This window comes from Perca flavescens, chromosome 10 (genome assembly GCF_004354835.1).
Source record: "Perca flavescens isolate YP-PL-M2 chromosome 10, PFLA_1.0, whole genome shotgun sequence".
Lineage (NCBI taxonomy): Eukaryota > Metazoa > Chordata > Actinopteri > Perciformes > Percidae > Perca > Perca flavescens.
In genome coordinates this window covers 34,081,640-34,104,625 of record NC_041340.1, presented here as the reverse complement: position 1 = coordinate 34,104,625, position 22,986 = coordinate 34,081,640, and the positions used below count along the sequence as shown (strand labels likewise).

The window sequence follows — 22,986 nt, the reverse complement described above, 5'->3', positions numbered from 1 at the left end:
AGAGCCGGAATCAAAAAGGAAGAATCGCAATTGGAATCGGAATTGTTCAAATCCAAACGATGCCCAACCCTACTCCAGAGTGGCTTGTAAGGAACTAATAATACGTACATGTACAAACAATGATATTACTGTAGCCGAAGGTTAAAATATGTTCTAACTCAACAGGTGTCTGCTATGAAATAATTCTAACAAAATGACAGTGAGGGGGAAGACAAAAAGTTCAGTTTACACTCAAACCTTTTTGATCCATATTTAATCAGTTGCGCGTCATTCATCATCAGCAATGACCTTATATACACAAATACCTTAGTTGCATCACACTGGCTTGTTTTTGTTTTGTTTTTTAAATTCATTTTCTTTTCAAAATTCTTATTTTTTCAAAATAGAGTTTTACTAATTCAAAACTACAGAATACATAAAGCTGCATTTGACATAATTGCTGTTATTAATAACTTTATACAGGAGACGAGAGAGAGAGAGACGAGAGGTGAGAGCGGAGTACACAAAGAAATTAGAAATGACAGCAGGCTTTTTGGGCCAATAACCGCAGTGGTTCATCACGTTACAGCTGAGAAGCTGCGGGGAAAGAGTTTGTTACACGGTAGACAGAAGAAGAAAAAAATAACACACACACACACACACACACACGCAAAAGAAACAATATCTCTGGTTGCTACTCCTTGCAAAACATGACCATGGCATGGTAGCTACGACTCCACAAAAAAAAGCTGAGGTGTTAGTGCTATAGTCAATATTTGAACAGAGCAAAAAAAAAAACTTGCTTGTGAAAAGTGAATGGCTCAATGTTAGATGCACATGCTTAAGAAACCAGCTCAAGTTCAGCGCCATACCAAACCGGCCATACAGTACGTGGACAGACCCAATATGATCTGTTAAAAAAAAAAAAAAGTCTCCTAAGACTTTACCGATGTTATCATGGTGGTCAAATCATTCAGAGAAATGTACACCGAAGTAAAACGATGGGGACAATCTGCTATTATTTAGGTCTGTGTTTCAGGCAAAAAAATATAAAGTAGGAGTGCTGGCAAGAGAAACAAAGAGGACTTTCAAAAAAATAAAAAAAGATGACAAATGGCCAAAATCAAGTACTTGGGACAAAAAAGCTTAAATGCTTCAAAGTAAGACGCCAAATAATGCAGGAACCCGTGGCAATTGACAGCATTTAAGCTACGATAACCAATTAGTTCACTACCTTGTCATTATATACACACACAGAAAAAAATAAAATCTTTAAAGCAAACCTTCATCACCAAGGAAAACCTGAAAGCAAGCAATAAATATGCTGTTATTTACCATTTATTTACAACACATAAGCTATTTGTCTTTTTTTTTTTTTTTTTAAACAGGTTTATGCAAATGATGAAGCAAGTTGTTAAGTTGTTGGGCCACGCGGGGGGACTCGTGGGTGGCTGGGGTTTTAAACATGCAGACTCAGTGCTCCCTCTAAGCCTTCAGAGTGAAAGGGGAACCGCGACGCTCAGCAGGTAGAAAGACAGACCGGCTCACTTCCTTTCACTTCCCACCTCTCGGTTTGGGTTTGTTACGTTTTGAAGGGCTAGCATTCTGAACTGCACTCTGAATTAAGACTTCAGGCATCCACCGTGGAGAGAAATTGCTCATCAATGCAAGGCTTCAATCTCATTTTTTTGTGTTCCCCCCAAAATCTGCTGTCGTGTTAAAACCGCTACCGATACCTTCTGCTAGGGCTGTGCAATTAATCCAAATCTGAATCGCGATTATGATTTCGGCTCTTAACGTTGGATGATTGTTTGGCCTGTCACGTAACTCTTAATTTTGTCTTTGTGTTGTGAATGACAAAGAAAAGAAATTGTACAGGAGGTGTTTTCACTGTTGATTTGTTCAACCTTTTCAAGTTCAATAGTTGCAACATCTATCCAAAAGTCACTGAGCAGTCGTGTTAAATAGTGGGAATATCAATACTGACCAAAAATAAATCGCGATTACGATTTTTTTTGCCCCATAGTCGAGCAGCCCAGCTTTCCACTCAAGCCACTCTGACTGTAGGCCTTCAGGTGTATACTCGTGCTGTAACATTACCTGCAGCAGTTTAAGTTTAAGACAGAGTTTGGCCAGTGCAGAATATAGCCCTGTAGGGTATGGATGCATGTGTAGGCAGATGGGTGGAAACTACTGCCACCTTGCACATAGCTCCCCTGTATGTTATAAAGAAATAAAAAACTGGTTCCCGCAGAGCAGCATCCAAACTCTGCTTCTTTGCCTGATCTGTCCTTCTGCCGGCGGTGGCTGTATTAGTAGCAGTGGATATACGCTGTTGCAGCATCTAGAAGCAATCGTCTTCTTAACAGCATGAAGCGGACATAACTGTCTGTAGTAGTGTATATTTGTGTGCATCTGTGAGCTTCTAGGTGGTCGCAGCATTAGAACTGGCTATAAGCAGGTTTGGACTGAGGTCAGCGTCTAGTCAAAGCATTAGCAGCATTTTTAGCATTATTGCAATAGCTGGCTCAGTAGCGATTGCAGCGGCTATCAGTTTTAGCACTAGCGGTACTACACTAGCATTAGCAAGCCATATGTCAAAGCTATGTCAGAAGCCACTACAAGCTATTGCTGCCTATCAGACATTACTCGTACAAAAGGCGTTATGTTAGCCTACTCGAAGCTAATGCATGCAGTGATCGGGAGTAGTGTGGTCTATGGGCTCTATGGCGGCGGGCTGGGCGGGGGAAAACAGGCGTAGAGGGAGCACCAATTGGTTCACTGGTGTCACATCAGTATGTCCAGGTCGTCGCCACGGTCCTCCTCCTCGGTCACGCGCAGCGCCAGCACCTCCTCGTTCAGAAAGAGCCCGCTCAGGCGCTCCTTGCGGGCCTGCCGCTGCTCCTTCAGCTGCCGCTTCCGGAGGGCTTTCTGCTGAAGCTTACGCTGCTTGGAACGTTTCTGAAAAAGGCGACAGAGAGGTTAGAGTAGGGCTGGGCAATATATCAATAGAAAATCAATATCGTGATATGTACATATCTGCCTATATGGTTTATACAGAATATCCATATCGATTCTGTTTTTCTTATTATATATTCTACTACACTGCATATATATATATTATTCTTACTACTATTATAATGTCACTGCTACTACATTGCACATATCTGTACATGTTTATATTACATAGCCATATTTATTCTGTTCTTATAACACACAATAATAACATAATCAGGAAACAAGACATTGTCCACACACACACACACACACACACACACACACACACACACACACACACACACACACACACACACACACACACACACACACACACACACACACACACACACACACACACACACACACCCTTACTTTTGAGTCTCGTATACGTTCTGCAGCACTGGAAAGGTTGCCATCGCTGTGAGCTCTGCTAATGTTAGCAACACTGCCTCCACTACAGGCTGACGCTGGGCCACCTTCAACACAAGCAAATGTTAGACTCTATTACAACCTGGAACATGAGCTGAAACTTTTACTTTATGTTAAAAATTCTAATTATTTCACCGATAAAAGTGCCCTTCTGTCCCTTGTACAATCATAACTCCTAACGGAGCAGACAATGCCCCGTCGCTGCAGGATCCTCTGGCGGTGGCACCATTACTGCTACTCACGCTGCCAGCCAAGCAGGCGGCGTAGCGTCTCACCTGCTACAGAGTTGGAGGCTGTGGAGCCGGTGGAGGAGCTGGCAGAGCTGACCATGCTGGCGTTACTGCTGCTGGCTGCGCTGACCCCGCCGGTGCTGGCACTGCTGTGGCTGCTCCTCTTCCAGCCCTCTCTGGTGCTGCTGGCCCGCTGCCTGGGGCTGTGCTCTCGGATGTAGTTGCGCACCTGATGACATCACACAACCACAAACGTGCTGCATAACTCTGGGTTACCGTCTTTCCTACCTCGGTTTACTGATGTATTAACAAAGAGTGCTTCTCTGTAATACATGTATATAATAGGGGTGGTGGGGAAAATTGGATAACGTAGGTATGGTGATTTTTTTGCCGACGATTTAAAAAAAATCCATTTTCCCCCTAGAATCACTATTTCTTTTTTTATACCAATGATTCACCTAAATTAATATAGTTTGTCGTAACGGCGACTACATCATATCCATTTTATTTTTACAAATGAAATAAATGTCAGAGTGACTGACATGCATTCTTTTTAGAAAACAATTAGTTTTTTTTTTTTAGAAATGTCTCATGACATATTGTCTCTAGAAGTGTATTATTCAACTTTAGTTCTTGTTAAAAAGGTCCCATGACATACTGCTTTTTGAATGCTTTTATATAGACCTGTGTGTGGTCCCCTAGTGGTCCCCTAAAAACTGTATCTGAATCCTCTTTTATATAGGCCTTAGTGGTCCCCTAATACTGTATCTGAATCCTCTTTTATATAGACCTTAGTGGTCCCCTAATACTGTATCTGAAGTCTCTTTTATATAGACCTTAGTGGTCCCCTAATACTGTATCTGAAGTCTCTTTTATATAGACCTTAGTGGTCCCCTAATACTGTATCTGAAGTCTCTTTTATATAGACCTTAGTGGTCCCCTAATACTGTATCTGAAGTCTCTTTTATATAGACCTTAGTGGTCCCCTAATACTGTATCTGAATCCTCTTTTATATAGACCTTAGTGGTCCCCTAATACTGTATCTGAAGTCTCTTTTATATAGACCTTAGTGGTCTCCTAATACTGTATCTGAACTCCTTTTTATATAGACCTTAGTGGTCCCCTAATACTGTATCTGAAGTCTCTTTTATATAGACCTTAGTGGTCTCCTAATACTGTATCTGAACTCCTTTTTATATAGACCTTAGTGGTCCCCTAATACTAAAAGCCATGATGTCTCTCTCTCTCATGGGCGGGCCACATTCTCGGGGCGCGCAAAACAGAGAAAGGGGAGGTAACCTTTCCCCTTATGACGTCATAAAGGGAAGATTCCAGATCGGTCCATCTGAGCTTACTTTTTCTCAAAGGCAGAGCAGGATACCCAGGGCTCGGTTTACACCTATCACCATTTCTATCCACTGGGGGACCATAGGCAGGCTGGGGGAACGCATATTAATGTTAAAAAACCTCAAAGTGAAATTTTCATGCCATGGGACCTTTAAAGAAAGCCAGGGAAATCGCAACACTCAATACTATTGACGGGGTCCATGGACAACTCTGAGTCCCCAAAGGATGGCAAGAATGCAGCCAATTAAAATCTCCTTTCTTGTATTAACTTGTCGACAGGCTGCTCACCCTTCTGTATAAGTGTGAGGCTGTGTGTGAAAGAAAATCTGCTTTGTTAGAACCGTTCTGTTAGCCTTGTACGGTCAGTGAAGTGATGTGCGTCAGAGTTACGGCCCACCTGCTTGAGTTTCTCGTCGGTGAGACAGTTGAGCTCGATGATGAACTCGCTGTCGGTGGGCGAGATTTGAGCGCAGGGGTCGATGATCTTGATGATGTCCAGCTGCTCTCTCAGGCCCATCTCTGTGCTCACCTTCCGACTCAGGTACTCAATGTACTCCACCTGGAACAGGAAACAAAGACATGTGGTTTTGGTCCTTTTGCCCGGGTATCTCTGCCCACGCTGAAGACTAAAAAGGCGGAGACACAGAGTTTAACGGGGCACAATGGGGGTGTTTTTGACTGCCGGGGTAATGGAATGCAAATGGCTGATGCTTTATGTCGCTGATACAGATTCATAAAAAAAAAATAATAAATAAGTGGGATCTGCCCTGATCCTGCAGGTCAGCTGAGGACATCCCTAGCGACAATACAGGAAACTAATGCTCAACTGTTTAAACAAACCGTTTATGGTATATCTCCACAGTTTTGGAATCCGCAATGATGTGGCTTTTCATAAATTCATTATGCTATCTACCCACCTATAAAAATCATTTCCCCCCTTAAGCCCTCCTGTTTAGTTTGTGAAATACAGTATGTTTGACTGACAAAAAAACCCTGCAAAATCCCAAACTTGGTGTTGACAGCTCAGCTCCAACAACATGAAGCATCCAGAGCAAGCTATGTATTTGAACTGCAAGCCACGCCACAATCTAATGGTTACTAGCCACTTAAATAATCCATTTTACAAAAAACAAACTAGTAGCTGGGTCAGGAAGTGCGTTTCACGGTTGTTAATTCTGAGCTCTCTGATAGCACGGAGAGGTTGCCAACTTAAAAACATAATACAGAAAGGTGTGTTGGCTTTGTTTACCTGTTCATCGTTGGTCATGGCACTCCAAGGTAACTCATCCAGGTTGCGGTGAGGGTGGGGCTTAGGCTTCCTCTTGGAAAACAGACAGGGGGAACTTGGTACGCTCGGGATGATGTCAGACAGAACATCGCTGCCGCTGGCAATGTCACTTCCTGGCAACTGAGATACAAGACAGGCGAACAATGAGGAGCAGAGAAAAACATGAATGGACAAATGATCCTGCCAGTCACTGTAACAGCCACATCCTGTGTGTTTCATGCCAGCAAAATAATGCAGCTAGGTTCTCATGACTAGGGCTGGATATCGTTCAAAGATTTTGATACTGGTACCGATACCAATACAGTAACTTCGATACCGGTTTCTGAACGAATTTTATAAAATCCTTTTTAACAAAAATAAATTACAACATTACGGCAAAAATCTTTATTCAAATGTTTTTTCATTTTTCAGCTCCTACCATGTCTACAACGTGTAACGTTAGACAGCCAATCACAGACATTATTAGATCTTGGTAGAAGCATGCTGCGTGCTTATTGGCTCACTTACGCTGATGAGATTTGCTCCTTAGGTATTGAACGACGAGGCATTTTTTTCGATACTCGATATTAAGGAGGCAATTCGGTCGTTGCCAAAAAAATATATATTGAATTCGGTACCCAGCCCTACTCAAGGCTTCCATCGTAAAGCTAAAAGCCTGAATTAAAATCAGCAATGTTTAAAGGGCTCATATTATGCTTTTTGGCTTGTTCCCCCCTTTCCTTCTTTTGTGTTATATATCTTTTTTGTACACGTTATAGGTTTACAAAGTGAAAAAGCCCAAAGTCCCCTCCCAAAGGGACTTACCATCTCCAACAGAAAACACTGTTCACAAACAGCTCTATTGTAGTCCAGCCTTTACTTCAGAGACAAACGTGATCACTTTGTAACACACGTTATAATGCTCGCCTAGGTACTGTCAGGGCACCCCCTCATACTCTGCTTCTGACTGGCTAGTAGTCCTTACCTAGGTACTGTCAGGGCACCCCCTCATACTCTGCTTCTGACTGGCTAGTAGTCCTTACCTAGGTACTGTCAGGGCACGCCCTCATACTCTGCTTCTGACTGGCTAGTAGTCCTTACATAGGTACTGTCAGGGCACGCCCTCATACTCTGCTTCTGACTGGCTAGTAGTCCTTACCTAGGTACTGCGCATGTGCGACTCCCAACAAAGATGTTACAGCAGTGAGATGTCTCACTCTGTAGTTAAAACAGAGAGCTCAACACACAGGGTGAAAAGAGGAGCTGCAGCAATGTGCAGTACAACAAAAATATGGTGCTTTTTGAAAATTAAACCATGTAAACCTATTCTGATATAACCTCTAAATACAATTATGAACCTGAAAATGAGCATAATATGAGCACTTTAAAAAAAAAAGGAAAACACTTCTCGGTCATAACACCTATGGCGCTTTTCCATTACATGGTACCTACTCGCCTCGCCTTTTTTGGTTTTCCATTACAAAAAAAAAGTACCTGGTACCAGCTAACAGGTACTTTTTTTAGTACCTGCTCAGTCGAGGTTCCAAGCGAGCTGAAGCGAGCAGAGAAGGTGACGTGAAACCCTGCAGGCTGCTGATTGGTCGGAAAGAAGCGTCACTGATCACTGCATTGCTAGCGAGAGACGGCATTTTTAAATAGTTTAGCCAGCGGTGTTTTTTTGCTGCCGGAGGCTCCACGCAGAGCTTTCTCCGTAGCATACAAGTGGCCTGATGGTTATACTGGTGCGCTGGTGTGTGCATGTGTGATGTGTGTGTGTCAAGTCGCCGTATGTGTGTGTGTGGGGAGCTAGTGAACGAGGGAGAAGTGAGAGAGTGACGGCGATTATCTCAGCAGCGAGTAGCGACTCTAGAGTCACATATATGTGACCACGGTGGGAAATCTGGAGCAGTAAACGTTAACTATCTCTTTGATATCATGTTGTTTACGGAGACAGAGAACCAGGAAATGCGTCGGGGATATGTCAATGGGAAAAGCAAGCTACTAAGCCACGCCCACGGCAGTCGCTATGACGACAAGCCACGCTGAGGCGATACTAAAATCTGCAATGGAAAACGGACGCACAGCGAGTCGAGGCGAGGCGAGTAGGTACCATGTAATGGAAAAGCACCATTAGTCTCGCTTTGCCAGACCGCACCTGGTGCCGCTGCAAAATAGGCTCGGAAGGAACATGTGTACGTTTAAAATAGTTTTAGTCGTGCAACAGAAAACTCACATTGGACAGATAGTCTAGCTAGCTGTCTGGATTTACCCTGCAGAGATCTGAGGAGCAGTTAACCATAGTCCTCACAAATCCACCGGAGTTGCAACAGAGCAATCCTAGAAGTGGAACGTCAAGGATATAGACTATATAACAAACTAACCTGCCACTCAAACTCGCTGTCGGACCAATCCCAATAGGTGCTGATAGAGGAGGAAACATCACTGCAAACGCTGCCCTCTGGAAACAGGTCCAGGGAGGTTAGTTCTTGGTCATCCAGAAGGGAGTAGCAGTCGTCCTGATCCCCCACGGACACAGAGGAGAAGAGCTCTTCGCTGCACTCTGAGCTGGCAACACTGGTCCCACAGGAAGTGAGGTTCCACCTGGGGAGAAAGATGAGTGGACGTTAAAGTACATTCTATGGGTAAATCCCGGAAATTGCTCTGATTATTTTCCTGAGGAGCGGCGTGCATACGAGATAAGGATGCACATTTCAACTATGTAAACACCTTCTCTTTGAACACACAGTATAAATGTAGTTCATAGGGCGCCCGGATAGATCAGTTGGTAGAGCGGGCGCCCACATATAAAGGTTTACTCCTCGAACACAGTGGGCTCGTGTTCAACTCTGACCTGTGGCCCTTTGCTGCATGTCATTCACCCCTCTCTCCCCTTTCATTTCAGCTGTCCTGTCAATAAAAGGCCTAAAAATGATAAATAATCTTAAAAATAAATGTAGTTCATAAATACATTCCAAAACAATGATGACAAATTTTTTTTCTGCACAAATAACCTTTGAAAATACATTCTGAAAGTCAGTTTACCCCACAGACAGGCGACATACACGTGTGAACACAAACACACACTCTCTACTTGCCTGTTGCTGTGGAAGCGGTGTAGAGGATCGGTTCTGTGACAAGATGAGAGTTGACAGCCGAAGTCACTCACATCCAGGGTTCCCACATCACTGAGGTTGGCTCTTTGGGAGAGGAGGGGGAAAGGCTCATCTGGCGCTAAAAACTTCTCATACAGAGATTCAGACATGGCGAGATGTACCTGACACAGAAACAAGATAAGGCAAAGATCAGACAAATATAACAGGGCACTTTTCAATGGAGCACCAAATTGAATAAACACATAGGAAACACTCTCAAATTGTATCTATTGATTGCAAGGGTATTATATTGGACTACACTGGGTTGTACACGTTTCCATAAAAGTGCCCACATGATATTTATCCTTAATTTAATAAAGTTTGTTTGTATACAAAATTACTGATTAAAAGTCTAGGCAACAGACACACCGCTGATGTTCCTCTGTAAAATAAAGCTTGCGGTAATTAAAATGAATGCATCAACACTGTGGTTGCAATAAAGTTGAGTTGAAAGTATCCTTATGAAAAGATTCAGGCAGAATATGAACAATGCTTGCAATATGTAAAATTAGGAGATATAGTGTATTTATTGTTGTGTTACCAAATGCTTAGACCATACAGTACACCCGTAATGTATGTTACATGCATAATTAACAAAACAGATATGATTTAACTTTAACTAATGTACTTCTTGCTTGTATACATTTTACACTGTACGTCTTTGGGCACGTTGGAAAAAAATAAATAAATAAAAATAAATAAAAAATGGACTACAAAAATATCACACACAGTCACTCAATAAAGCAAAACTTGTTTTACTCCAAATGCTAGCAAGCAGTTACATTAGCTTGTCGATCTTATTTACGTTTGGGTCTTAGCTGGTAACATTAGTGGACAAATCTAGTTAATATTTCTAACGATACGGATTTTTTTTAATTTTTTTTTACTAAGGATGCTGAAGAAGCTGTTCATGTTAATTGTTGACATAACTATAACGTTACCTATCATCCAACTCCCGTAATTTTTGTTTTTCTTAATAACAAGACTAAACTGCTTTCCTGTAACGTTAAACATCGTCGTGGGAAAAAAGGCAAAATGAGTATCCAGCATTATAGAAGGTAGCTACATTAGTTTACACTTTGACGTTACGTTACATTAAACGTTGTCGTCTTTGGTAAAGGCAAACAGCCTGTGATTGGAAAACAACATCAAGCTAACATCGTTAGCTAACGTTAGTCGCTAATCCTCAAATATCCACGTAGCGTTCACCAAGCAACAAAACGACACCTTAATTAATCATTTCCACACAATAACATATCCGAACGGTTTATGAACCTGGCAAAGTTGTGATTAAAAAGCTATCTACATTAAAATACCCACCTTTTTGTCGTTCAAAGAATGATCATTATTGCCACCTCCATTTGCAATTCCTTTCTTTTCTACCGATGATCTCAGCTGTCTGTCACCGCGAGACTCCCGGGAGCTAGCAAAGCGTCATGTGACGTGGAGGCGGAAGTTGTCACATAAACAGAAAACTGGCATAAAAAAAGAGCACAAACGTCTCCACTTAAACTTCTCGTTTTGCTATTTATTATCTCCGCATGCAGCATATGAGTGCATGGTGAGTCATGTCTGCAAGCCATACAAAGGACTCCAGTTTTTTGGGAGGCAGGATACCACCAGAAATCGACTCATTGTCGAAAAACCTAAAGGATGTGGACCAAGAAATGTTCAGAAAAATACTGAAAGGTAACGTTATATGCTAGTTGTGCGCGAGATTATATAGTTGCCTCCCTAAAACAGCTATCGCAAGATTGAAATCTTTGTAGCTAATACCACAATACAATTGAACGTTTATGAGTTGCTCATTGAGTAATCATATTGTTGGGTATCACCAATAGCCTTTACTGCGAGATTTTGATAGAAGAGAGGCATGTAAACAGCTCAAATATAACTGCAGGAGACTCGTGACCCGCCCAATTCCCTGCTTGTGCATATGCTCTGATGAGACCCATAACTGACACTCTGAACAAGTACAGAACTAGCTGTTGTAGGCCATTAAAGGAACACGGCGATTTATTGGGAATTTAGCTTATTCCCAGTAACCCCCAGAGTTAGACAAGTCCATACATACCCTTCTCATCTCAGTGCGTGCTGTAATGCTGTCTGACAGCTCCAGCGGCATCAGGCCAGCACAGAACATGCAGGTGACTGGTTCCAGTAATCCTACTGCTCCGAATAAGTGACAAAATAACGCCAACATGTTCCTATTTACATGTTGTGATTTATAGAGTCACAGCGCACAAAAAACAAAGTAACATGAGACACAGTCGTTTTTTCTAACTGTAAACAAACCGGAACTATATTCTCAGGCGGAAGAATATAGTACTTGGGCGGAGTGATATGCTCGCAGCAAGGCTGTCTGAGAATATAGTTCCCGGTTTGTTTACTGTTAGAAAATGGCTGTGTCTCATGTTACGTTGTTTTTGTACACGCTGTGACTCTACAAATCACAACATGGAAATAGGAACATGTTGGCGTTATTTTGTCACTTTTGTCACAATTTGGAGCAGTAGGCTAGTTGGAACCAGTTACCTGCAGGATCTGTGCTGGGCTAAGCTAATGCTGGAGCCGTCAGGCAGCGTTACAGCACACACGGAGATGAGAAGGGTATGTATCGACTTGTCTAACTCTGGGGGTTACGGTGAATAAGCTTAATTCCCAATAAGTCGGCGTGTTCCTTTTAAAGAAGTGAGTTAATGTGCCTGTGTATTATTATTATTATTATTATTATTATTATTATTATTATTATTATTATTATTATTATTATTATTGTGTGTCCAGCTGTGGTCAGCGCCCTGGAGGGGAAGGACTGCAGAGAGGTGATGAAGTCCATAGCAGAGAGCAGCACCATCCCCCAGGAGAGGCTCAGTCACATCGTAGCTGGGATGTACAGAGTGCTGTCCGAGGCCATCCGCATCCCCACATCATCCCTTAAACAGGAGGTACGTTGATGTTAAACACTGGGAATTATATGTTGGAATATGTTTGCACGAAACACAAAATGATTCTGTGTCCGTAACTTGGCAGCTAAGCCTGCTACAGCTTACACATACAGATTAGGGCTGTTAAACGATTATTATTTTTTTAATTGCGATTAATCGCAGAATTTCTATAGTTAATCGCGATTAATCGCATGTTTTATCACATGATTGAAATTCTATTATTTTGCATTTCAGAATTGTTTTTAAGTACATATTAACAATGGAAAGCAATTGTTACCAGTGTATCTTGATTGGGAATCAAATTAATGCAAAGAAAGTTACTTTATGAACTTGACTTTAAGATTTGTATTTGTTTATTATTCATTTACTGTAAACAAAAGAAGAAGAAAAAAAAAAAAAAGAAGGGTACTAAACAACAGTCAGCAACTTGTTTATTATTAAAGCCATGGTCAAAATTAAAGATTTAATAATAATGTTATAACTATAACAATAACTTATTTCACCAGTAAATTGCTGTTGAACAAAAAAAACAACCACCAGATGGGAAAAGGTATTTTACAATTACTGTGAATGCACCACAAGGCTACCTGTTTTAAGTGAATGCACCGTCTGTGTTGTTTAATTCCGACAACGGCAGCTGCTGCGCTGCAGACCAGACTGTTCCGTCCCAGTGTTGGAATCCTCCACAGTGAAATACAGTCACACTTTACACTGTTTAACGTTAGCTGTCAGCATTTTAACCATGTTTAATCCAGCTGCTAGCTAAAGGTAGGCTAACGTTACATGCTGTCAGGTGTAGTGTAAAGTCAGGCACCGAAATGTTCGCTCTTATTCGGTCTCGTTGCTACCGTTTAGGTCGGCACGTTTCGGTACCCAACCCTACTTACTAGAGTCAATATAGTGTGCAGTAACTTCTAAATAATTTTGATTACTCACTGACGTCCAGTGATCACTGGTTGATGAGACAGCGTTTGTACTTTACACGTTGGTTTCAATAACAGGTCGGCGAGTATCACTCTCCAAAATAGTGCTTTGTCTGATCCCGCTAGCATCAACCTGAGTCACATTAACTGGACTATGCTTAGCTCGTAGCTGGTAGCTCAAGCTTGACGTGTTCCGGTGATATTTTAATTCGGTTTTACATAATGTGCATATGACTTTCGACTTGTCTACGAGCTGTGCGGGAGTTTTGGAAAATAAAAAGCGCCATTCAGAGTTGTGTTGCTGCTGCATTTCTCCATCATGCCTGCAGCAGCAGGATGTGTTAGGAGGAAGTATGGCAGCTTGTTGATAAGTAAAGGTGTCAAAGGGTCAAAATAGTAGCCTGTTACGGTAGGTTTCCACCCAACGAAATTTTGTTTTGCTCTCATTGAGGTTGAATGGAGACGAAATTCGCCCTGATTGAGCGAGATGAGAGCGAATCGCCGAGGGGGAGCGAAATAAAGTTGACGAAAGTTTAACTTTATTCAAATGGGGACCACTCGAGAACCAATCAGGTCCGTGTGTTTGTGTTTGGAGGCGGGAGTTACAAAAAAAGTCTGACCAAGATGGCAGAGGTTATCAGCGCCGTATCATGAAAATTTTTATGTGATTAAAATGTTTCTACACGAACATCGGTACTTCTATCAACACGAATTGTGTTTTATATGACACACGAACTTAGTTAGGGCACATACACCACTAAATAGATCACTGTAATATGTTAGTTTAAACACGAACTTTTCAGCTAGCCGACAGGCTAATCGCTAGCATGTTCGGACATTGGATTTCATTGTAGCCTAGCCAGGTAGCTAGCTAGGCTACTTGTGCATTTGTTTGATTACATGTTTTGTTGGCGAACATTGACGCTTGTAGCAACACGGATTGTTGTTTATATGTTACACAAACTTAAACAGGGCAAACACACACCACCAAATAGACCACTGTCGATAGTTTAAACACTCAAAATGATTCAGCTAGCCGACAGGTCACCCGCTAGCATGTTTGGACATTGCATTTCATTGTAAGCATAGCAAGGCAGCTAGGCTACATAGCCAGGTTACCAGAGCATTTATGAACATTTTGCCGATGGTTTGCTGCTGTGCATTTTTACCGCCCTGTCTTCTGACAGCCCAGGATATTTAAAAACATTTTGCAGTCTTGCGTGTTGTTTTCGCGACCACGCCCCCGAGGCAAACTTTCGCTGGCCGAAATTCACGAGGTGTTTCGCTGTGTGGAACCCTACCGTTCGGCAAGACGTGAAGCCGAGTGAAGTGAAAATAAATTAATAAATGGCGGCATGCGATTTAAAATGCGTTATGCTCGACCCTTAATCGCTTCACGATTAACGCGTTAATGCTGACAGCCTTAATACTGATAAACCATTTTCCACAGAAGACATTTAGTTATGTCATAGCAGGAAAAGCACAGATGTTACTAAAAACATTAATAATGAGTTCATTGGATTCAAGTGTTTCCGTTTTAGGATCCTGGTATTGTGATTGCTTGCCCTGTCATGGCTTTCGTTACCAATACACCTTAATGGAACGAAGCAAATATTACTGATATTAGTTTCAGATGTCATTTTCTTGCTATTACAAGACATGACATTATGAGTCTCAATTCCATGTTACAAACTAATTCTGATTGAGTATGTGTGTTGACACTATCCTGACAAGCCAGACCCACATCCAGATGTTGGGTCTGGGAACTCACCATTGGCAGGGCTCAATCCGAGGGGCGGGATAAACGGTTGTCTTTCAAATTCCCTCTGCACTCATAGCCAACCAGAGCAACGCTAGCTGATAGATTCAACTTGTGCAGTATCCGGTCAGCAAAACTGAACACATTTTCCTTTTTTAAGAATGACTTCAGTGCCGTTCTTTGTTCTTTTCTCAAAGAAAAGCTGAACTCCAAGTCTTCCAGAGTCGCGGCTAAAGCCGATTCCAAAGACCGCTGTTCACCAGCAGCAGCAGCCATCTTCAGTAGCAGGGAATTCATGTGGAACCGTTGCAACTCTGCCATCCTTATGTTAAGCCCGCCCACCGACTCTACACGATGTGTTTGACCCGGGTGCGTCTAGATTTCTAGGCTATGTTGACACTGGAAAAGTGACTAAATTAATATACTCAAAAACTTGATAATGCCTACTAAGAAAAACCTTGGTTTTTAAACGTGCTGCGCTTCTTCTTCTTCTTCTTCTTCTTCTTCTTCTTCTTCTTCTTCTTCTTCTTCTTCTTCTTCTTCTGTGTGTTTTAACGGCAGTTTGCATCCAGTGTGTTGTACTACCGCCTAAGCGTGCTGTTGGACACAGCTTAGGACTTTCTTACAGAAGACATTTTTAAAAAGCACAGGTGTAAATAATAAAATGACTTCTTGCTGAATTACACATAACGCACCTGCGTGGGTATCTATGGCAACAAAAGCTAATAGCTTCCTCTTCATAAGCACTGAATGTACATTTTAAGATGTCAACATTTTTCACTTGTATAAAATACTACTTCAAACATGTTGTTTGTGTCCCTGTTAAGGCCTTCAGAGAAGATCTCAAAGAACTAAGGCAAGGCTCATTATTTAATCATGTCCTCAACATTTTCATGCATTATCTTATACACAACACAATTTCAACAGATGCTGAGTTTATACTTTGTCACTTAGGATACCTGAAGACTTTATCACCGACTTCGCCAGTGTGGTTTTTGGCAACAGGTATGTTGGATTTACAGCCTCTAAAATTTAGACCTTTATACATTTAGTCTCTGTTTTTGTGTCTTCGTGTAAAAGCACAGCTCTCCCTTGAATACAATAAAGATAACATGCCTTTTTCATATTGTAACCTAAACTTGTTTGGTCAGTGTTGTGGCTGCTTTTCATCACCACAGGACTGGGCTCCGACATTCTCTTAAAGTGCTCAATTTATGCTCATTTTCAGGTTCATAATTTTATTTATAGGTTGTACCAGAATAGGTTTACATGGTTTAATTTTCAAAAAACACCATATTTTTTTTGTACTGCACAGTGCTGCAGCTCCTCTTTTTACCCTGTGTGTTGAGCTCTCTGTTTTAGCTACAGAGTGAGGCATCGCACTTCTATTCCATCTTTGTTGGGAGTCGCACATGCTCCGTAGCTAGGTAAGGACTACTAGCCAGTCAGAAGCAGAGTATGAGGGCGTGCCACACTAGCAGCTAGGCGACCATTATAACATGTGTTCCAAAGTGACCACGTTTGTCTCTGAAGTAAAGGCTGGACTACAATAGAGCTGTTTGGAGCAGTGTTTTCTGTTGGAGATGGTAAGTCCCTTTGGGGGGGACTTTGGGCGTTATTACTTTGTAAACCTATGCATTATGTCAGTAGGATAATTTAAAAGACAACCGCAACAACATTTTTTGTACTGCCCTATTTCTGATACCGTGGTGGCAGAAATTTTGCCATGGTGGGCCGCCACTGCAAAATCAATATAGAGGAAATGCTGATGAGCACTTTAAGATTTCTCCATGAATTTCAGAACCGTGCTGTGGCTATGAATGGTATTCAAATGTCATAGACATATTGTTGCTGTGTGACACCTCTCTTTGTAATGCAGGCGTGCAGCTCTAGATGCAGCAACATCCCGGAATGATCCTCACCTCCCCACATTAGAAGACTTTAAATGGAGAGTGGATGTTGCCATTTCTACAAGGTAATGTACTGAGGGCAAGAAAACATGTTTTTGTTTTTCAACTTATAACCACTTCATTGAAGCTTTTTTTTGTTTTACTTGTTTGGTGTCTGGTAGTTCTTTTGTGGTAATATCTATCTTACAGAATGTGAAGTGTTTTTGTGTTTCTATTTTATTCATAATAAATCCCAGAAGAAGTGGGTAGTTGGACTGAGCAGTAATGGGCTCTGTGGTTTAACAGACAAAGCAGACACGTGCTAAAGAAACCTCCCTTCAAAAAGAAAAAAGATGCGACCAAGTTGGAAAAATTTTCTCGAAGAAATGTAATGTCCCACTTAATGAAGTCCATGTCGTTGTGTATATCTTCTGTCTCCACAGCTCTTTAGCCAGGGCCCTGCAGCCTTCTGTTCTGATGCAGATGAAACTATCCGATGGGAGCTTTCACCGCTTTGAGGTACTTAAACAATTTATTTTGTTTCTGATAGTACAGGCAGGTTTACATTCTCTTAAAAAAAACACTAACTTTTTTTTCAGGACCGATTATTAGTAGTTAAAAAAACTGATTTTCGGAACCAATAGGCATTTAGAGTGAAAATTAATATATTTAAAGGAACAGGCCGACTTATTGGGACTTTGTCTTATTCACTGTGTCCCCCAGAGTTAGATAAATCCATATATACCCTTCTCATCTCCATGCGTGTCGTAACTCTGTCTGACGCACCCACCGCTAGCCTAGCTTAGCACAGATCCTGGAGGTAACCGGCTCCATCTAGCCTACTGCTCCCAATAAGTGACAAAATAACGCCAACATGTTCCTGTTTACATGTTGTGATTTGTATAGTCACAGGGTGTACAAATAACAAGGTCACATGAGACAAAGGCGAAGCACTGCTACTTCTACTACTTAGGCGGAGTGATTAGCGCAACACCTGAAAAGCACCGTTGTTACTCTCTGCTCCTCACCACGGGGCTTCTCAGGTGCTGCGAGCAAATCTGTGCTAAGCTAGGCTAGCGGCGCGTCAGAGTTACGACACGCACGTAGATGAGAAGGGTGTGTATCGACTTATCGAACTCTGGGGGATACAGTGAATAAGACAAAGTCCCAAAAAGTCGGCGTGTTCCTTTCAGTCAAAATTAAGATTTGGGAATGTTACTAACTCCAACACAAAACTTTGTTTAAATGCTTTAAGCAATTATTTAATAAATTAGAAACTTTCAACATAATACCCAGTAAAAGATCAGAGTCAGTCAGATAGTGTTGTGGGCGGGACATTATGTCAGACTCAGTGGTGAGTAAAACCAAAGCAGAGGGACAGACACAGAGCTGTAGCAGAGCCAAAGTAGCACACTTGTTAATTAATTCACTATATCGGTTATCAGGCAAATAAAACACTGATACAGATAATCTGCAAACTGCCAAAAAACAGCACGATAATTGGCCAGGGCCAGTAATCGGTCCATCCCTAGTTTTCGTTCTGAATAGATACGCCCAGATCATAAATACAAAACCTACTGAGTCTAATCCTTCCATTTTGGCACAAGTACTGAAGGAATCAATGTGCCTAAATTCTTTATTTTAAAATCGCAAAACAGTGGTGAGCGTCACAGTTTGTATTTTCACTGAAGCCATTTTGGGAGTTATTGTCTTGGCGCAATGTGTTAAAAGGGAACAATGGGCCTCATTCACCAACTGTTCTTAAGAAGAAATTTCCTCTTAAACTTCACTTCATGAAATTTTCACAAAGGCTCTAACATGTAACCCTGACAGGGTGATGCAGTGGCCTGACACAAAGGCATAAGGACCTGCTCCCTCTACATTATCTTGCTTATTATGCCACTGCTTACTAAAGAAATTTACAATTTGCACAAAATATTGATTTTTAAAATGATTTTATTGATTTTAAAAGAGAGAAAGAAAGGTCCTCCAGAGTCTTGTCCTTATAAGAACACCGGTGCGAACCATTCTGCAATTTAAGAACACAGCATGAATCTGACGGAGGCTTTTCTTAGGACCTTTCTCAAGAACAAATTTAAAGGTCCCATGACATGGTGCTCTTTGGATGCTTTTATATAGACCTTAGTGGTCCCCTAATACTGTATCTGAAGTCTCTTTTTTATATAGACCTTAGTGGTCCCCTAATACTGTATCTGAAGTCTCTTTTATATAAACCTTAGTGGTCCCCTAATACTGTATCTGAAGTCTCTTTTATATAGGCCTTAGTGGTCCCCTAATACTGTATCTGAAGTCTCTTTTATATAGACCTTAATGGTCCCCTAATACTGTATCTGAAGTCTCTTTTATATAGACCTTAGTGGTCCCCTAATACTGTATCTGAAGTCTCTTTCCTGAAATTCAGCCTTAGTGCAGAATTACAGCCACTAGAGCCAGTCCCACAATGAGCTTTCCTTAGGATGTGCCATTTCTGTGTCTGTAGCTATCGAGGAGGAGAGGGGGGGGGGCAAGGTGGAGGGTGGGGGTGTGGCCTTGACCAACTGCCACTTTGCTCTTTTGAAAGCCATGATGTCTCTCTCTCTCTCATGGGTGGGCCAAATTCTCTGGGCGGGCAAAGCAGAGAAAGGGGAGGTAACCTTGCTCCTTATGACCTCATAAGGAGAAGATTCCAGATCGGCCCATCTGAGCTTTCATTTTCTCAAAGACGGAGCAGGATACTCAGGGCTCGGTTTACATTTCTAGCCACTGGGGGACCATAGACAGGCTGGGGGAATGCATATTAATGTTAAAAAACCTCAAAGTGAAATTTTCATGCCATGGGACCTTTTTAAGAAAAAACCATAGTAAGATATTGGTGAATGAGGCCCATTGACTCTAGTAGTTGTTAAAAAGAGATTAGGGTGGTTTCTAACCCCTCTCCTCACCCTGATACAGGTGTTGGGCAATACTTAAACGTCTTTAAATATGTCTAAATATCAGCTACGGTGCATACATGTGTTGCACACTTAAATAGATCTCAGATTGCTTTATAAAAGTGTGAAAGGTTTGTCTTCCTATGAATGGTCATTTTGTCCATTATGTTGTTTCTACACGGTAGTGTGTATTTCCAACTAATCTTCAGCCTGTGGGTAGAAAGAAGTTGGTCGTTAGCCAGTGGATTAATGTACGTCAGTTTCTGTAGTTACATATTAGGATCACAGTGGAATGAGGTAACCTTTATTAACTACAGCCTAACCTAGAAACCTGTTCTTGACCAAGTCTTTCTGATAAACGGTTTTGTATTTGTTTAAACCCTATCTGCGTGGTTCTACTTGTCACACATATTGTATAACATAACATTTATTACATAGCAGAATAGAATAGATACTATAACTGTTCTATCTCTGGCCAAATTAGCCTTTTTTTAGCCTCTTTTAGCAGAACCTCTGACTGTGTTTCTTCTATCTGTTCTCACAAACCTATCAGTTCAAATTGGAAAAAAAAAGACATAATAAAGGGAATTTATATTAAACAAAGGATTGTAGTTTCCCTGTGTAGCAACCCTTCTGCCTGCACAGCCCAGAAACAACCATATTATAATATAACATTTGTAACATGTATTATAAGCATACAAATGTTTAGTGATGAGTGATTCAGAAATAATACAAAGAGTGAGCAGACAAAGTGAGAAGCTCCGCAGCAAAATGGATAAAATCTTCAACAAGCAAATACAATTCTTTACTCAGCAGGGGGCACCATACTCCATACCTGCCTGATCATTTCAGGATGGATGCTGCTTTCAAAGTAGGCTACTAGGTTAAGCAGGAGGGAGGACTTCTACTTGAGCCTGTCGCCTAACCTAGTGCAGCGGTTGTGTAATCAGATTACAGCAGAATTGGAAGATTAGTAGCAACAACATCCGGTGGGCAGATTCTATTGATGGACATACCTTATCGTCACCTGATGTGTGTATTCTTCACCATAATAGGATCTGTTTCGGAATCTGACTGACCTGAAGAGTGTATCTGCTGCTGTAATCACGAAAAACAAAACAGAAGACGTGGCTGCACTTTTTTCTTAACCTCTCTTTTTTAATAAGCAGAAGCATTACTTTTTTTTGTTACAAAAAGTCAGCTTGAATCTTTAACACAGGAATGCTAGGCACATAAATGATCATAGCTATAAATAAAACCCCATGTACTGTATGTGTATTATAACACATTGTTTTGGGAGCAGCCCATTTTCACTAATTAAGATGTTTGTGCAGGATATAAAATCATCTATTCCAGACTAACACCGAATAAAAACAAAAAATAAATTATTGTAATAAACAAATTTGATATCACACTAATTTCATAAATCACACTAATTGAATGGTTTAAAATGACTCGCATTTCCTAAATAAATTACAAACCAGCTTTATAATTGTACATTTTGACAAACAAAATGTATCCAACGTATTCTTGAAAGAGTTAACTGAAGGGGACCTCACTACTTCTTCTGGAAGCTTGTTCCATGCTTAACCGCACACTCATTTACCATTTGCCCATGCTATGGAGATCTTCTTTCAGATGGGCTCGGTCGGTGTCCCTGGTAATTATTCTAAATAATTTTGTGTCATCAGCAAAACATATGCATCAGACTGTATCATACCTGGCAAATCATTTTTATATATAACAAAGAGAACAGGGCCCAAAATTGATCCCTGTGGGACCCCGCTTCCAATCTGAGCTGGCACCATTAACCACAACCTGCAGCTTCCTATTTGGCAAAAAATCCTGTATCCAATTACCAACTCTGTTGTCTAACAATGTTATATTTTCCGCCGTTATTTACAAATAACAGCCATTATGCTATTGCTATTGTACTTTGTATCTCATTGTGGTAATATTATGCTGTATCTACATTCTAGCTCCACCTTGGCTATGCGGTTGTTTTCATACTGACACCTTGTCTATGTTACATTGTCGGTGAATTGTTTTTTTTTCTTGTCCAGGTGCCTGTGTCTAAATTCCAGGAGCTCCGTTACAACGTGGCTCTGATTCTCAAAGAGATGAACGATCTGGAGAAGAGGAACATTCTCAAAATCCAAGATTGATATACAACGCAGGCCTGCTATTTAATAAAGCTGTCCTCTCTGCTTGTTTTGTAAGATTTAGCGGAGTTTTGTAAATTGCATTGAATCATTTTAATCATTTCAAATGTGATATTATAAGAGATAATAGTAATCTGCCTGTCCTGGTGTTATGATTTGATGGTGTTGGCATCCGTCATACTTAACTGCTGACAGAGTGCAAAATTATAACAATAGTTAGCCAGTTGGCTTTACAGGAGTATCTAATGGCCATACTGAAGACAAAAAGACAAGGACTCCCAGCCTGTATTTCTTTATCTTGCCTTGTTGTAAACTGTACATATTAGCATTATGACATGCAGTGGTTGATGGGAGATTTGAGTCAGCTGCAAAGCCTCCATTGTGCCAAAATACAAATGCAGTCAAGTGAGCACTCAGACACTCTCTTACTAAGTAGCCACTTTACCTGGTCTCGTGTGCTGTTTGAGACTGAATTGAGACTCATTTTCTACACTCACTTCTGAAATATGAGGATGTGCAAATCAAAAAATGAACTTGTGAACATGTTTTTATACATGTAATTAAAACCAGTGACGGAACAAAAGATGTACTTGTCTTTTGAGTTGTAGCACTGTTGTATAAAAAGTAAAATAGTGAGTTTCCTGTTATTTTGTACGTTTGCCATAATAACATCAAGAATGTTTAACTCTTGAACCACATTTCTTAAATAAAATCTGTCCATTCCTGTATTGGCAAAGAATCATTTGTTCAGATATGTTCGAGGTAACTATTCATATGGCATTTTTTAAAGGCTTATCACCTATATAACACAAACACACTTTGGAAATTAGTTGACACATGAACAACTAGCCTTAACAGAAGTGACCGTTGACAAATCATATTATAGAGCTGTTTCAAGGGCTCATCATCAACAAAGCCTTCAATCGTACAGTCATTCAGGGCTTATATAGTTTATTGTGTAAGTAAATGAACT

The 22,986-nt window shown here is 41.0% G+C and overlaps 2 protein-coding genes across 2 annotated transcripts; one reads left to right on the top strand and one right to left on the bottom strand.

Moving 5' to 3' along the window:
- Positions 1-1,679: 1,679 nt before the first annotated feature.
- Positions 1,680-10,871, bottom strand: fam199x (family with sequence similarity 199, X-linked). The gene is made up of 8 exons (XM_028588999.1): positions 10,726-10,871; positions 9,349-9,527; positions 8,635-8,854; positions 6,236-6,394; positions 5,384-5,545; positions 3,684-3,867; positions 3,352-3,455; positions 1,680-2,940 (listed from the first exon to the last, which is right to left on the bottom strand). The coding sequence occupies exons 2-8, from the start codon at positions 9,513-9,515 to the stop codon at positions 2,767-2,769; spliced, it is 1,170 nt and encodes a 389-aa protein (XP_028444800.1). The 5' UTR covers positions 9,516-9,527; positions 10,726-10,871; the 3' UTR covers positions 1,680-2,766.
- On the top strand, positions 10,799-22,741 carry commd5 (COMM domain containing 5). The gene is made up of 7 exons (XM_028589000.1): positions 10,799-11,094; positions 12,190-12,350; positions 15,860-15,888; positions 15,987-16,037; positions 16,912-17,007; positions 17,365-17,440; positions 21,915-22,741. Exons 1-7 carry the CDS (start codon positions 10,974-10,976, stop codon positions 22,014-22,016), a joined length of 636 nt encoding a protein of 211 aa, XP_028444801.1. The 5' UTR covers positions 10,799-10,973; the 3' UTR covers positions 22,017-22,741.
- Positions 22,742-22,986: the final 245 nt, after the last annotated feature.